Raw genomic sequence first — 16,616 nt, forward strand, 5'->3', positions numbered from 1 at the left:
TGTCCCAATCCTTATCCCTGTCCCCTCCCCGCAGGTACCATGGCGCTGTCCCTGTCCCCTGTCACCATCCCTGTCCCTGTCCCCAATCCCTGTCCCTGTCCCCTCCCCGCAGGTACCACGGCACTGTCGCTGTCCCTGTCCCCATCCCTGTCCCCAATCCCTGTCCCCTGTCCCCAATCCCAATCCCTGTCCCCTCCCCGCAGGTACGATGGCGCTGTCGCTGTCCCTCACTGTCCCTGTCCCTGTCCCCTGTCCCCATCCCTGTCCCCAATCCTGTCCCTGTCCCCTCCCCGCAGGTAGGATGGCGCTGTCGCTGTCGCTGTCGCTGTCGCTGTCCCTGCTGGGGACCCTGCTGGCCTGGGGGGGGGCGCAGGGCCTGGTGCCCCCCCAGCAGCTCAAAGGTGGGGGCGGGGCTCGGAATTTTGGGGGGATTGGGGAGGGGGGAAGGGGGGGGCCACGGGGTCTGAATTTTGGGGGGTCCCGGGTTTTAATTTGGGGTCTCATTTTGGGGGGGGATTGGGGGTCACGTGTTTTAATTTGGGGGGGTCACGTGTTTGAATTTGGGGGGTCGCAGGGGGTCTCATTTTGGGGGTCTTTGGGGGGGGGAGGGTCACGGGTTTTAATTTTGGGGGGGGTTTTGGGACGGGGGAGGTCACGGGGTCTCATTTTTGGGGGTTTTGGGGGGGGTCATAGATTTTAATTTTGGGGGGGTTTAGGGAGGGAGGGGGTCGCACCCCCAGGGGGGGTTTGGGGGGGGTGGGATCGGGATCTGGAGTTATCCCGGGATGGATAATGGGATAATTAATGGGATAATTAATGGGATAATTAATGGGATAACGGGATCATTAATGGGATAATTAATGGGATAATGGATGGGACACACCCAATTATCTCTGAGGGGGATTTTCCAATTTTCCCCCATTTTTTTCTCCCTTTTCCCCCCATGCTTTCCCCATATTTTCCCCCAACTTTCCCCCCCAATTTTCCCCATCTTTTCCCCAATTCCCCCTGATTTTCCCACATATTTCCCCCATTTTTTCCCCAATTTCCCCCATATTTCCCCCAATTTTTTCCTCTATTTCCCCTAATTTCCCTCCCAATTTTCCTCATCTTTCCCCTCTCTTTTTCCCCTCTTCCCTCCCTCTTTTTCCCTCTCTTTTCTCCCCGTTTCCCTCTTCCCCCCATCTTTTCCCCGACTTTCCCCCCACATTTCCTCCATATTTCCCCAATTTCTCCCCAATTTTTCCACTTTTCCTCCATCTTTTCCCCAATTTCCCCTCCATATTTCCCCCAATTTTTCCTGCGTTTCCCCAATTTTCCCCCCATTTTTCCCCCATTTTTCCCCCATTTTTTCCCCATTTTTTCCCCCATTTTTTCCTCCATAATTCCCCCATTTTTCCCCAATTTTCCCCCAAATTTCCTCCATAATTCCCCCATTTTTTCCCCGATTTCCCCTCATTTTTTCCCCGATTTTCCCTCATTTTTTCCCCGATTTTCCCCCATTTTTTCCCCGGTTTTCCCCGGTTTTCCCCCATTTTTCCCCTCTTCCCCCCATTTTTTCCTCCATAATTCCCCCATTTTTTCCTCCATAATTCCCCCATTGTTTTCCCCAATTTCCCCCCATTTTTTCCCCGATTTTCCCCCATTTTTCCCCGATTTTCCCCCATTTTTTCCTCCATAATTCCCCCATTTTTTCCTCCATAATTCCCCCATTTTTCCCCAATTTTCCCCCAAATTTCCTCCATAATTCCCCCATTTTTTCCCCGATTTTCCCCCATTTTTTCCCCGATTTCCCCCCATATTTTCCCCCTTTTTTCCCTCCATTTTTCCCTCTTTTCCCGCGGTATTCCCAGAGCTGTCGGCGGCCGGCAGCCGGCGCATCGACGCGGAGCTGGAGCGGGCGCTGCAGGGCGTGGGCAAAATGAAATCCCTGATGGAGCAGAGCGGGGAAAGAGCACCGGGAGCTGCTGACGGCGCTGAGGGACACGCGGAACGGGAAAGAGGTGACTGGGAATACTGGGAATAATGGGAATACTGGGAATAATGGGAATATTGGAATAATGGGAATATTGGGAATATTGGGATTAATGGGATTGGGATATGGGATAGGGATAGGGAATATTTGGAATATTGGGATATGGGATACGGGAGCTGCTGACAGCACTGAGGGACATGAGGAGCGGGAAGGAGGTGACTGGGAATACTGGGAATACTGGGAATAATGGGATATGGGATATGGGAATATTGGGATTAATGGATATGGGATAGGGAATATTGGGATTTATGGGATACGGGAGCTGCTGACGGCGCTGAGGGACACGCGGAACGGGAAAGAGGTGACTGGGAATACTGGGAATACTGGGAATAATGGGATATGGGATAGGGAATATTGGGATATGGGAATATTGGGATGAATGGGATTGGGATATGGGATACAGGATAGGGAATATTGGGAATATTGGGATATGGGATACGGGAGCTGCTGACAGTGCTGAGGGACATGAGGAGTGGGAAGGAGGTGACTGGGAATACTGGGAATACTGGGAATAATGGGATATGGGATATGGGAATATTGGGATTAATGGGATTGGGATATGGGATACAGGATAGGGAATATTGGGAATATTGGGATATGGGAATATTGGGATTAATGGGATATGGGATAGGGAATATTGGGATTTATGGGATACGGGAGCTGCTGACGGCGCTGAGGGACACGCGGAACGGGAAAGAGGTGACTGGGAATACTGGGAATACTGGGAATAATGGGATATGGAATATTGGGATTGGGAATATTGAGATTAATGGGATATGGGATAGGGAATATTGGGATTTATGGGATTCAGGAGCTGCTGATAGAGCTGAGGGACACGCGGAGCGGGAAGGAGGTGACGGGAATATTGGGAATATTGGGAATATTGGGAATATTGGGAATATTGGGATTGGGAATATTGAGATTAATGGGATATGGGATAGGGAATACTGGGATTAATGGGATTGGGATATGGGATATGGGATACGGGAGCTGCTGACAGCGCTGAGGGACACGCGGAACGGGAAAGAGGTGACTGGGAATACTGGAATACTGGGATTAATGGGATATGGGATAGGGAATATTGGGATATGGGAATATTGGGATGAATGGGATTGGATATGGGATACAGGATAGGGAATATTGGGAATATTGGGATTGGGAATATTGGGATATGGGAATATTGGGATTTATGGGATATGGGCTATGGGATAGGGAATATTGGGATTTATGGGATATGGGATATGGGATAGGGAATATTGGGATTTATGGGATACGGGAGCTGCTGACGGCGCTGAGGGACACGTGGAGCGGGAAAGAGGTGACTGGGAATACTGGGAATACTGGGAATACTGGGAATATTTGGAATAATGTGATTGGGAATATTGGGGATTTATGGGATACGGGAGCTGCTGACAGCACTGAGGGACACGTGGAGCAGGAAGGAGGTGACTGGGAATAATGGGAATATTGGGAATAATGGGAATATTGGGAATATTGGGATTAATGGGACTGGGATATGGGATAGGGGATAGGGAATATTTGGAATATTGGGATATGGGATACGGGAGCTGCTGACAGCGTTGAGGGACACGCAGAGTGGGAAGGAGGTGACTGGGAATACTGGGAATATTGGGATTGGGAATACTGGGATTGGGGTATGGAATATGGGAGTTGCTGACAGAGCTGAGGGACACGCGGAGCGGGAAGGAGGTGACGGGAATATTGGGAATATTGGGAATATTGGGATTGGGAATATTGAGATTAATGGGATATGGGATAGGGAATATTGGGATTAATGGGATTGGGATATGGGATATGGGAGCTGCTGACAGTGCTGCGGGACACGCGGAGCGGGAAGGAAGTGACTGGGAATATTGGGATATGGGAATACTGGGAATACTGGGAATATTGGGATATGGGATATGGCTGCTGCGGGACATATGGAGTGGAAAGGAGGCGATTTGGAATATTGGGATATGGGATTGGGAATATTGGGATTGGGATATGGGATTGGGAATATTGGGATTGGGATATGGGCTATGGGATACGGGAGCTGCTGACAGCACTGAGGGACACGCGGAGCAGAAAGGAGGTGGGATTGGGAATAATGGGAATAATGGGAATAATGGGAATATTGGGATATGGGATATGGGAGCTGCTGACAGCGCTGTGGGACACACGGAGCGGGAAGGAGGTGACTGGGAATAATGGGATTGGGAATATTGGGATTGGGATATGGGATACGGAATATGGGATATGAGATCAGGAATGGGGAATGGGAATAATGGAGATGGGATCAGGAATGGGATTGCGAATGGGGAATGGAGAATGGGAATAATGGGGATGGGGGATTGAGATGGGAACGAGATGGACTGGGAATGGGATTGGGATTGACTGGAAATGGGATCGGGATCGGGAACATGAATGGGGAATGCCAGCCTGGGATTTGGATGGACTGGGAGCGGGGGTTGCTGTCCTGGGAATGGCGTGTCCCAGGAGTCTGGGAATGCTGAGTCAGGGGTCAGAATGTCCCGGGAACCGGGAATGCTGTGTCAGGGATTGGATATCCCGGGAGTCTGGGAATGCTGAGTCAGGGGTCAGAATGTCCCGAGAGTCTGGGAATGCTGTGTCAGGATTGGGGTGTCCCGGGAATTGGGAATGCTGAGTCAGGATCGGTGTGTCCCGGGGACTGGGGGTGGTTATCCCGGAAGTCGGGAATGCTGTGTCAGGGTTTGGGTGTCCCGGGAATTGGGAATGCTGAGTCAGGATCGGGGTTGTCCCGGGAACAGGGGATGCCATCCTGAGGGTCGCTGTGTCCCAGGACTCTGGGAATGCCTTGCGGGAAATCAGTGGCTCACGGGACTTTGGGAATGCCGTGTTTGGGATCGGGGTGTCCCAGGACTCTGGGAATGCCGGGCTGGGGATCAGCGGCTCCCCGGACTCTGGGAATGCCGAGCCGGGACTCTGGGAATGCCGAGCCGGGAATCTCTGTGTCCCGGGACTCTGGGAATGCCGTGCTTGGGTTCGGGGTGTCCCGGGACTCTGGGAATGCCGTGCTGGGGTTTTGGGAATGCCAGGCCGGGGAATCGCTGTGTCCCGGGACTCCGGGAATGCCGAACCGGGGATCGGGGTGTCCCGGGTCTCTGGGAATGCCGGGCTGGGGATCAGCGGCTCCCCGGACTCTGGGAATGATGCACCGGGGATCGGTGCATCCCGGGACTTTGGGAGTGTTGGGCAGGGAATCGGGGTGTCCCAAGACTCTGGGAATGCCGTGCTGGGGTTTTGGGAATGCCGAGCCGGGGAATCTCTGTGTCCCAAGACTCTGGAATGCCGTGCTGGGGTTTTGGGAATGCCGAGCCGGGGGAATCTCTGTGTCCCGGGACTCTGGGAATGCCGTGCTGGGGTTTGGGGAATGCCGAGCCGGGGGAATCGCTGTGTCCCGGGTCTCTGGGAATGCCGATCCCCGGCACGGCGGGGCTCGGGGCGCGGCTGACGGGCGGCATTCCCGGCAGGAAGCGGTGCGGCTGGCGCGGCAGAAGGAGCAGGAGCTGACGGAGCGCGGCGAGCGCTGCAATTCCTCGGTGCTGGAGCTGTGGGAGCGCTGCAAGCCGTGCCTGCGGCAGCGCTGCCTGCGCTTCTACTCCCGCTCCTGCCGCAGCGGCGCCGCGCTCGTGGGCCGGCAGGTGAGCGGGGAAAACGCCGGGAAACGGCGGGGGAAACGGCGGGGAAACGGCGGGGAAATTGCGGGGGAAACGGCGGGAAACGCGGGGAAACGGCGGGGAAACGGCGGGGAAACGGCGGGGGAAACGGCGGGAAACGCGGGGAAACGGCGGGGAAACGGCGGGGAAACGGCGGGGGAAACGGCGGGAAACGCGGGGAAACGGCGGGGAAACGGCGGGGGAAAACGCCGGGAAACGGCGGGGAAAAACGCCGGGAAACGGCGGGAAAAGGGGGAGGAAATAACAGGGAAACGGCGGGGAAATAGCGGAGAAAACACCGAGAAACGGCGGGGAAAACGCTGGGAAACGGCGGGGAAATAGCGGGGAAAACACCGGGAAAAGGCGGGGGAATAATGGGGAAATAACGGGGGAATGTCGGGAAAACGCCAGGAAACGGCGGGGAAAAACGGCGGGGAAAAATGCCGGGAAACGGCGGGGAAAAACACCGGGAAACGGCGGGGGAATAATGGGGAAATAACGGGGAAAACGGCGGGGGAAATAACGGGGAAACGGCGGGGGAAATAATGGGGGAATAACGGGGGAATGGCGGGGAAATAATGGGGGAATAACGGGGAAAACACCGGGAAACGGCGGGGGAAAAAAATGGGGAAATAATGGAAACAGCAGGGAAATAACGGGGAAATAACAGAAATAATAGGGAAACAGTGGGAAAAACCCAGGAAAAAACCGAGAAAACAGCGGGAAACTGGGGGGGGGGGGGGATTGGGGATTTCCCGCTCTTATTCCCATTAGCCAGAGGGTCAGGAGGTGAGGGGACACCGGGATACCGGGAAAAGGGGAAATTCAGCCTCATCCTCATCCCATTCCCAGTGACTGGAGAATGGTCAGATGGGGGAATCCCACAGGGCTATGAGGAAAGGAGGGATTTTGTCCCGATCCCATTCCCAGAGGGTCTCCAGGTGAGGGATCCCACATCACTCCAGGTTACCAGGAAAGAGGGGATTTTTCCCCAGTCCCATTCCCAGAGGTTTGGCAGGTGGGGGATCCTACAGGGATGGCAGGAAAGGGGGGATTTTGCCCTGATCCCATTCCCAGAGGAATCCTACAGGCACACCAGGAAAGGGGGAAATTTCCCCCATTCCCAGAGAGTCTCCAAGTGAGGGACCCCCAGGAAAGGGGGGATTTCGATCCCATTCCCAGAGGTTTGGCAGCTGAGGGATCCCACAGGGACACCGGGAACGCCCGGATCCCGTTCCTGATCCCATTCCCAGAGGGTCTCTGGCTGAGCGATCCCACAGGGACGCCAGGAACGCCCGGATCCCATTTCTGATCCCATTCCCAGAGGGTCTCCGAGTGACAGATCCACAGGAAAGGGGGGATTTCGATCCCATTCCAGAGGTTTGGCAGCTGAGGGATCCCACAGGGACACCGGGAACGCCCAGATCCCATTTCTGATCCATTCCCAGACGGTCTCCAAGTGAGGGATCCCACATCACTCCGGAACACCGGGAACACCTTGATCCCATTTCTAATCCCATTCCCAGAGGGTCTCTGGCTGAGCGATCCCACAGGGACACCAGGAATGCCCGGATCCCATTTCTAATCCCATTCCCAGAGGTTTGGCAACTGAGGGATCCCACAGGGACATCGGAATGCCCAGATCCCGTTTTTGATCCCATTCCCAGAGGGTCTCCAAGTGAGGGACCCCCAGGAAAGGGGGGATTTCGATCCCATTCCCAGAGGTTCGGCAGCTGAGGGATCCAACAGGGACATTGGGAACGCCTGGATCCTGTTCCTGATCCCATTCCAGAGGGTCTCTGGCTGAGCGATCCCACAGGGACGCCAGGAACGCCCGGATCCCATTTCTGATCCCATTCCCAGAGGTTTGGCAGCTGAGGGATCCCACAGGGACACCGGGAATGCCCGGATCCCATTTCTAATCCATTCCCAGAGGGTCTCTGGCTGAGCGATCCCACAGGGACACCGGGAATGCCCGGATCCCATTTCTAATCCCATTCCCAGAGGTTTGGCAGCTGAGGGATCCCACAGGGACGCCAGGAACGCCCGGATCCCGTTTTTGATCCATTCCCAGAGGGTCTCCAAGTGAGGGACCCCCAGGAAAGGGGGGATTTCGATCCCATTCCCAGAGGTTCGGCAGCTGAGGGATCCAACAGGGACATTGGGAACGCCTGGATCCTGTTCCTGATCCCATTCCCAGCGGGTCTCTGGCTGAGGGATCCCACAGGGACGCCAGGAACGCCCGGATCCCATTTCTGATCCCATTCCCAGAGGGTCTCTGGCTGAGGGATCCCACATCACTCCGGGACACGGGAACGCCCGGATCCCGTTCCTGATCCCATTCCCAGAGGTTTGGCAGCTGAGCGATCCCACAGGGACACCGGGAACGCCCGGATCCCATTTCTAATCCCATTCCCAGAGGTTTGGCAGCTGAGCGATCCCACAGGGACACCGGGAACGCCCGGATCCCATTTCTAATCCCATTCCCAGAGGTTTGGCAGCTGAGGGATCCCACAGGGACACCGGGAACGCCCCGAATCCGTTCCTGATCCCATTCCCAGAGGGTCTCCAAGTGAGGGACCCCCAGGAAAGGGAGGATTTCGATCCCATTCCCAGAGATTTGGCAGCTGAGGGATCCCACAGGGACACCGGGAACGCCCGGATCCCGTTCCTGATCCCATTCCCGCTCGGTGCAGCTGGAGGAATTCCTGAACCACTCGTCTCCCATCTCCATCTGGGTGGACGGCGAGCGCCTGGATTCGCTGCTGGAGCGCGACGAGCGCCAGGAGCAGCAGCTGGAGGACCTGGAGGAGCGGTTCGGGATCCTGGAGGACGGGATCGACGGGATCTACCGGGACAGCTCCCTGCTCCAGGGCCGCCTCCATCCCTTTTTCCAGGCTCCCTTCGGGGGGTTCCGGGAGGCGCTGAGGTCGCCGGGGCAGCGTTTGCGTTTCCCGCGCCGCTTCCGCCGCTTTTCCGGGGATCCCTTCCCGTTTTTCCACAGCCCGCCCGGAGGATTCCAGCACCTCTTCCAGCCGCTCTTCCACATCACCCAGCGCATGCTGGAGGGAGCCCACGGGAATTGGGAGCTTCCCTTGACAGGTTAAAAAAAAAAAATTAAAAAAAAAAAAAAAAAAAAAAGGGAGGGAAGAAGGATGGGGAAGCGGGATCCCAAATATGTTTTAGGGGGATAAGATTCCCGGAAAATCCTCATCGGGGAATTCCCGTGGGAACTTGGGAATCGTGAGTTCCGCTGGTTTTGGGTTGGGATTTTGGGATGTTGTCCCACCACAATCCTGGCTGCTGTCATGGGAATGGAGTTTTTTGGGAACGTTGCAGTTGTTCGGTTTTTCTGGGAATTTTATTCCGGTGTTTTTTTGGGGGAATGTTGCAATTGTTTGGTTTTTCTGGGAATTATTCTGGTGGGGTTTTTTTAGGGAATGTTGCAGTTGTTCGGTTTTTCTGGGAATTATTCTGGTGGTTTTTTAGGGAATGTTGCAGTTGTTTGGTTTTTGGGGGATCGCAGCCGGAATTTTTGGTGGAATGCGGCAGTGTTTGGGTTTTTTGGGAATATTGCAGACTTTTCTTTTGGGAATGTCGCAGGTGGGGTTTTTTTTGGGAATATTGCCGGTGTTTGGGTTTTCTTTGGGATTGCTGCCGATGTTTTTTCAATGTTTGGGGTTTTTTTTAGAGGATTGCTGATGATGGTTTTAGGATGTTTGTTTTTTTCAGAGATTGCTGCCGGTGATTTTTTTGGTGTTTGGTTTTTTTGGGATTCTTGCCGATGTTTTCTCGGTGTTTGGGGTTTTTTAGGATTGAAGCCGATGGTTTTTTGATTTTTTTTTTTTTTTTTTGCGATTGCTGCCGATGATTTTTCCATGTTTGTTTTTTTGGGGATTACAGCTGGTGATTTTTCGGTGTTTGGTTTTTTTTTTGGGATTACAGCCGGTGATTTTTTGGTGTTTGTTTTTTTTGGGATTCTTGCCGATGTTTTCTCGGTGTTTGGGGTTTTTTGCGATTGCTGCCGGTGTTTTTTCCATGTTTGTTTTTTTTTGGGGATTACAGCCGGTGTTTTTTCCATGTTTGTTTTTTTGGGGGATTACAGCCGGTGTTTTTTCCATGTTTGTTTTTTTTTGGGGATTACAGCCGGTGTTTTTTCCATGTTTGTTTTTTTTTTTGGGGATTACAGCCGGTGGGTTTTTTTCGGTGTTTGGGTTTTTTTTTTGGGAATGTTGCAGCCGATGTTTTTTTTGGGAATATTGCAGCCAGTGCCGTCACCGTCTGCCGACGCAGCCCTGGGGATGGGAGGGGCCCAAATTCCAAGGAAAACACAATTTTATGGCACCGGGGGGGTTGGGGAGGGGATTTAGGGAGCTGAGGCCGGCCCGGAATTCCCGCAGAATCCCGAAATTTCAGCGATGACCGCATGGTTTGCCGGGAGATCCGGCGGAACTCGGCCGGGTGCCTGCGGATGAGGGACGAGTGCGAGCAGTGCCGGGAGATCCTGGCCCTCGGTGAGCCGGGAATGACGGGAATGACGGGAACAAGAACGGGAAAAATGGGAATAATGGGAACGGGAACAACGGGAATAGTGGGAACAAGAATGGGAAAAACGGGAATAATGGGAAGAACGGGAATGGGAATTAACGGGAGTAATGGGAAGAACAAGAATGGGAATAATGGGAATGGGGATGGGAATAACGGGAATAGTGGGAAGAACAGGAATGGGAATAATGGGAATAAAATGGGAATGGGGATGGGAATAAAGGGAAGAACAGGAATGGGAATAATGGGAATAACGGGAATAATGGGAACAACAGGAATAATGGGAAGAACAGGAATAAAGGGAAGAACAGGAATGGGAATAATGGGAATGGGAATAACAGGAATAAAGGGAAGAACAGGAATGGGACTAATGGGATGAATGGGAATAATGGGAACAAGAATGGGAATAATGGGGATAGGAATAATGGGAATGGGGATGGGATGGGAATAATGGCAATGGGAAATGGGGATAGAAAGGGGATGGGAACGGGAATGGGATGGGAATAATGGGAATGGGATTGGGATAGAATGGGACTGGGAAAGGAATGGGAATGTGTTTGGGATAGAGTCACAATTCGGGGTTTAGGGTGCATGGGGTGGGGCTGGAGGGATTGGGGCTTTGGGATGCAAGGGCTCCATCCTTGGGATGATTTGGGGTCCATGCACTGGGGATATTTTGGGGTCCCATCCCTGGGGATGTTTTGGGGTCCATCCCTGGAGGAGTTTTGGGGTCCATCCCGGGGATGTTTTGATGTCCATTCCAGGGATATTTTGGGGTCCATCCCGGGGATGTTTTGGGGTCCATCCCTGGGATGTTTTGATGTCCATCCCGGGGATGTTTTAGGGTCCATCCCGGGGATGTTTTGGGGTCCATCCCGGGGATGTTTTGGGGTCCAGCACTGTGTGAGGCGGGTTTGCCATGGGGGGAATGTTCTGGGGTACAAGGGTGGCCCAGCCATGGGAGTGCTTTGGGATGTAAGGGGGACATTTTGGGGTCTGGAGGATGGATGGGACAGGACGGGAGGGATTAGAAAGGGATGGGATGGGATAATGGGATAATGGGATGGGATTGATGGGATGGGATTGATGGGTTCCATGGGATGGGATTGATGGGATGGGATAATGGGATGGGATCGATGGGAGGAGCCCCCCAGGGCCCTGCTGACCCCATCCCTGTCCCAGACTGCGGGCAGGAGGATCCATCCCAGCAGGAGCTGCGGGAGCAGCTGGAGGACGCCGTGCGCGTGGCCGAGCGCTTCACGCGCCGCTACGATTCCCTGCTCCGGGAATTCCAGGAGGAAATGCTCAACACCTCGGGGCTCCTGGACCAGCTGAACCGCCAGTTCGGCTGGGTGTCCCGCCTGGCCAACTATTCCCTGGGATCCGACGGCTTCCTGCAGGTCACCACGGTGAGCCCGGCAGGGCTGGGGCCGGCGAGGGGCTGGGAACACCGAAAAGTGGGACAGGGACACAAAGAGCCCTTTGTGCTCCTGCCGGGAATCTCCTGGAGCCGGATGCGGCTCCGGGATGGGAGCCAAGGTCGGGGGGGGCCCTCCTGGGGCTCTCCCGCGGCCGTTCCGGCCACCCAGCTCCGGATTATCCCGTGGGATGAGCCCGGTGCTGCCGTTCCAGGTGCTGTCCAAGACTCCGAATCCCGAGGATCCGTCGGCGGTGCCGGACACGCAGGTGACGGTGCAGCTCTTCGACTCGGAGCCGCTGGAGCTGACCGTGCCCGGGGACATCCCGTGGGACGATCCCAAATTCATGGATATTGTGGCCGAGCAGGCGCTCCAGCATTTCAAGGAAAACGCCATGTGAGTCCAGGACCTTCCCAAAAAAACTCCCCCTGAGGGATAACTCCGGGCTCATCCCGGTTTTTTTTTTCCCCCCTCATTCCCAGAGAGTAGCCAGGCGATCTCGCTGATGCCGCCCCTCCGGATCCCCCTTCCAGGGGGGAATCGTCTCCATCGCTGGCACCTCTCCCCTCCTGACCCTTCCTGCTGCCAGAGCCCTCCGGGGCCCCAAACGGAAAATAAAGGTAGAGTTGAACATCCCTGGCTCTGCTTCCGGAGTTTTTGGGTCAATCCTGAGGGGAAAAGGAGGAAAAAACAGCCTCGGATCTGTCACCATGGAATGGTGGAAATGTAAAACCAGGCTCCGTTCCCAAATTTGATCCAACAGGAGCCCCCAGGATTCGAGGCCTGTCCCCATCCTTTGGGGACACAGATCCCGGTGCCCACCCCATGGACACAGATCCTTCTGGGAACACCTGTGCACAATCCTTGTCCTCTCTCATCCCTAAGAATTCCCACATTTCCACAGGATGAGCCCTGGATTTCCCCATGGAATGAGTCAGGGGCACTGGGGCTTTATTGGGAACACAAATTTGGGAGTGGGTGGATCCCACCCCAGTCTCACCCCAATCCCATCCCAGTTTTTTTTGGGAATGGGCTCCAGGAGATCTGGCTTTGGATCTGTATCCCACCGGGAAGAGCTGGAACAGCCTCTCCACCCATCTCTGACATTCCCTGCTGGGAGAATTCCCAGTCCCAATCCCTGGGATGCACATCCTGAGAAACATTCCTGAGGGTAAATCCTGCTGGGAACATCCTGAGGGACAGTCCTTGTCCTCTCTCATCCCTAAGAATTCCCAAATTTTCACAGGATAACCCCCAGAGACCCCCACAGAATGAGTCGGGGGCACCAGGGCTTTATTGGGAACACAAATTTTGGAGTGTGTGGATCCTGCCCCAATCCCACCCCATCCCATCCCAATTTTTTGGGAATGGTGCAGAGGCTCTGGGAAATCCAGCTGTGGATCCGTATCCCACCGAGAAGAACCAGCACAGCCTCTCCACCCATTTCTGACATTCCCTGCAGGGAGAATTCCCAGTCCCAATTTTTGGGATGCAGATCCCAATGAACATTCCCAACCAGGATCGCTCAATCCTGGCTGACGGCGTCACCATCCGCGCTGAGCAGCGCTTCCCTCTCCTCGCCATCCCCATTCCCGTTCCCGGTGCCATTCCCGTTCCTGGTTCCCTTCCCATTCCCAGTTCTGTTCCCATTCCCGGTGCCATTCTCATTCCCGGTGCCGTTCCCGGTTCTGTTCCCATTCCTGGTTCCATTTCCGTTCCCATTCCCGGTTCCGTTCCCAGTTCCGTTCCCATTCCCGGTGCTGTTTAGAAGAAACGCTTCAGATTGGTGGTTTCAGCTCTTTAGGTAATTTATAAATAAAAGTTTATGTATTGGAGTGAGAGTTCTCTCGGAAAGGAAAGGAAAGGAAAGTTTAGGAAAGTTTAGGAAAGGAAAGTTTAGGAAAGGAAAGTTTAGGAAAGTTTAGGAAAGGAAAGTTTAGGAAAGGAAAGGAAAGTTTAGGAAAGGAAAGGAAAGTTTAGGAAAGGAAAGGAAAGTTTAGGAAAGGAAAGGAAAGTTTAGGAAAGGAAAGTTTAGGAAAGGAAAGTTTAGGAAAGGAAAGTTTAGGAAAGTTTAGGAAAGGAAAGTTTAGGAAAGGAAAGTTTAGGAAAGTTTAGGAAAGGAAAGTTTAGGAAAGGAAAGGAAAGTTTAGGAAAGGAAAGTTTAGGAAAGGAAAGTTTAGGAAAGGAAAGGAAAGTTTAGGAAAGGAAAGGAAAGTTTAGGAAAGGAAAGTTTAGGAAAGGAAAGGAAAGTTTAGGAAAGGAAAGTTTAGGAAAGGAAAGGAAAGTTTAGGAAAGGAAAGTTTAGGAAAGGAAAGTTTAGGAAAGTTTAGGAAAGGAAAGTTTAGGAAAGGAAAGTTTAGGAAAGGAAAGTTTAGGAAAGGAAAGTTTAGGAAAGGAAAGTTTAGGAAAGTTTAGGAAAGTTTAGGAAAGTTTAGGAAAGTTTAGGAAAGTTTAGGAAAGTTTAGGAAAGTTAAGGAAAGGAAAGGAAAGGAAAGGAAAGGAAAGGAAAGGAAAGGAAAGGAAAGGAAAGGAAAGGAAAGGAAAGGAAAGGAAAGGAAAGGAAAGGAAAGGAAAGGAAAGGAAAGGAAAGGAAAGGAAAGGAAAGGAAAGGAAAGGAAAGGAAAGGAAAGGAAAGGAAAGGAAAGGAAAGGAAAGGAAAGGAAAGTTTAGGAAAGTTTAGGAAAGGAAAGGAAAGGAAAGTTTAGGAAAGGAAAGGAAAGGAAAGGAAAGGAAAGGAAAGGAAAGGAAAGGAAAGGAAAGGAAAGGAAAGGAAAGGAAAGGAAAGGAAAGGAAAGGAAAGGAAAGGAAAGGAAAGGAAAGGAAAGGAAAGGAAAGGAAAGGAAAGGAATCCATGGCACAGGAGCTGTGGTTTTGGCCTCTCAGGGCACTGCACAAGGAGCAGCTTCTGCTTTAATCGGGATTTTATTTCTATTTAGGACTTTTCTTCCATTTAGGACTTTACCTCTAATGAGGACTTTTCTTCTAATTGGGACTTCACTTTTTTGGGAACTCTACTTCTAATCAGGACTTCACTTCTCTTTGGGATTTTTCTTCTATTTGGGCCTTCTAATTGGGACTTTACTTCTGTTTAGGACTTCACTTCTGTTTGGGACTTTTCTTCCATTTAGGGCTTTACCTTTTTTTTTTGGGACTCTACTTCCATTTGGGACTTTTCTTCTATTTGGGACTTCACTTCTATTTGGGACTCAATGCTGGAAACTTTTAGCACGGACTTTAACTCCTGGGACTCTTTGCCTTTTGAGACTCGAGCACCTTTACAATAAACAACTTTATAGCAACCAACAACTGCTCCGCTCTTTTGAAGATTTCAATCTAAAATCCCGATAAAATCCCGGCTGGAAAAGCGGGAATTCCGTGGCAGCATTCACACGCGTACACGATGCTGGTGCCGGACAGGGCGGGGGGCAGGAACAGCAGGGGCTTGAAGGGTCGGGATGGGGGCGGGATTTGGATTGGGATCGGGATGGGGTCGGGATCGGGGTCGGGATCGAGTTTGAGATGGGGTCGGGATTTGGATTGGGATCGGGATCGGGATGGGGTCGGGGTTGGGATCGGGGTCGGGATCGGGGTCGGGATCGGGGTCGGGATTGGGGTCGGGATGGGATCGAGGTCAGGATGGGGTCGGGATCGGGATCGAAGTTGGGATCGGGGTCAGGATGGAGTCGGGACGGGGTAGGAATCAGATCGGGATCGGGGTCGGGATCGGGATCGGGGTCGGGTCGGGATCGGGGTCGGGGTCGGGGTCGGATCCGCCCGATCCCACAGGAGCAGCAGGTAAAACACCGGGAGACAGGAAAACTCCCCCAGGAACATCCCAGCGGCCCGAGGGACGCGGGAACCCGGGAATGAGGGGGCTGGTGTGGGAATGTGGGGGTGGGAGGTGGAAAAGGAGGGATCATGGGAAGGAAAAGGGGGTGGAAATGGGAATAACGGGGTTCACCTGCAGGAATGGGGCTGGAAACTGGGATGGGAGCTGGAAACTGGGATTGGGGGGCCCCCTGCAGGAAAGCGGGACTGGAACATGGAAAAGGGGGGGGGAGGAACATGGAATGGGGGGAATCACCGGCAGGATTGGAAGCAGGAATAGGGCTGGGATCAAGAATGGGGCAGGGATTGGGAATGGGGCCGGGATCGGGAATGGGGCCGGGATCGGGAATGGGGCTGGGATCAGGAATGGGGCAGGGATCAGGATCGGTATTGGGATCAGGAATGGGATTGGGATCAGGAATAGGGCTGAGATCGTTACCCGATACCTCAAACCAAACCACAAACTAACAGAGTGTCAGTTTATGCGGTGCTTTATTCAGGGCCCGGGGACCTGCGGACTCGCGTCCCAAGTCAGGATCCCACCGGTTCCCTTTTTCAGAGGGTTTTTATACCCTTTTTTACAAATGGTTTATGTGCAGAAGTACACATTCTTCTAAATAATATAGATACATTCACCTTGTAGATAACATTTTACATCATAAATCCTACATGGTTGCTTACCCTAGGCCTACAGTGTCCTCCCCCTTAATATCTCTTACACCACTGCCCAGCACCAGTACTTTATTTATGATTATTCTTTAACCTTATCACTAACAGTTCTGCATGCCCTGCTAAATCTTTTGAACATTGTTTCCTCAGCACAGCACATTCCTAAGTTAGTTTCTGGGAACTGCAGTCTCCAAGCCTTAGCATTACTACTACTATTATGGTTTATACACTTTATATTCCAATATTCAGGATTTCTAGTCCGTACGGTAACAAGATCGGAACAGGGATCAGGAATGGGCTTGGAATCAGGAATGGGATTTGAATCAGGATCGGGATTGGGATCAGGATCGGGATTGGGATCAGGAATGGGATTGGGATCAGGAATGGGATTCGGATCACAAATGGGATTCGGATCACAAATGG

At 52.8% G+C, this 16,616-nt stretch overlaps 1 protein-coding gene across 1 annotated transcript; it reads left to right on the forward strand.

The window, feature by feature from the left end:
- Positions 1 to 312: 312 nt before the first annotated feature.
- Positions 313 to 12,331, forward strand: CLU (clusterin; the record flags this gene model as incomplete). The annotated part of the gene is given in 9 exon segments (XM_088162663.1): positions 313 to 401; positions 1,854 to 1,939; positions 1,941 to 2,003; positions 5,548 to 5,718; positions 8,430 to 8,835; positions 10,134 to 10,247; positions 11,461 to 11,687; positions 11,911 to 12,092; positions 12,179 to 12,331. Coding segments are annotated over 9 exon segments (1,345 nt in total), but the record flags the coding sequence as incomplete, so codon positions are not given.
- Positions 12,332 to 16,616: the final 4,285 nt, after the last annotated feature.

Source organism: Sturnus vulgaris, chromosome 3, assembly GCF_052056855.1.
Source record: "Sturnus vulgaris isolate bStuVul1 chromosome 3, bStuVul1.hap1, whole genome shotgun sequence".
Taxonomy (NCBI): Eukaryota; Metazoa; Chordata; class Aves; order Passeriformes; family Sturnidae; genus Sturnus; species Sturnus vulgaris.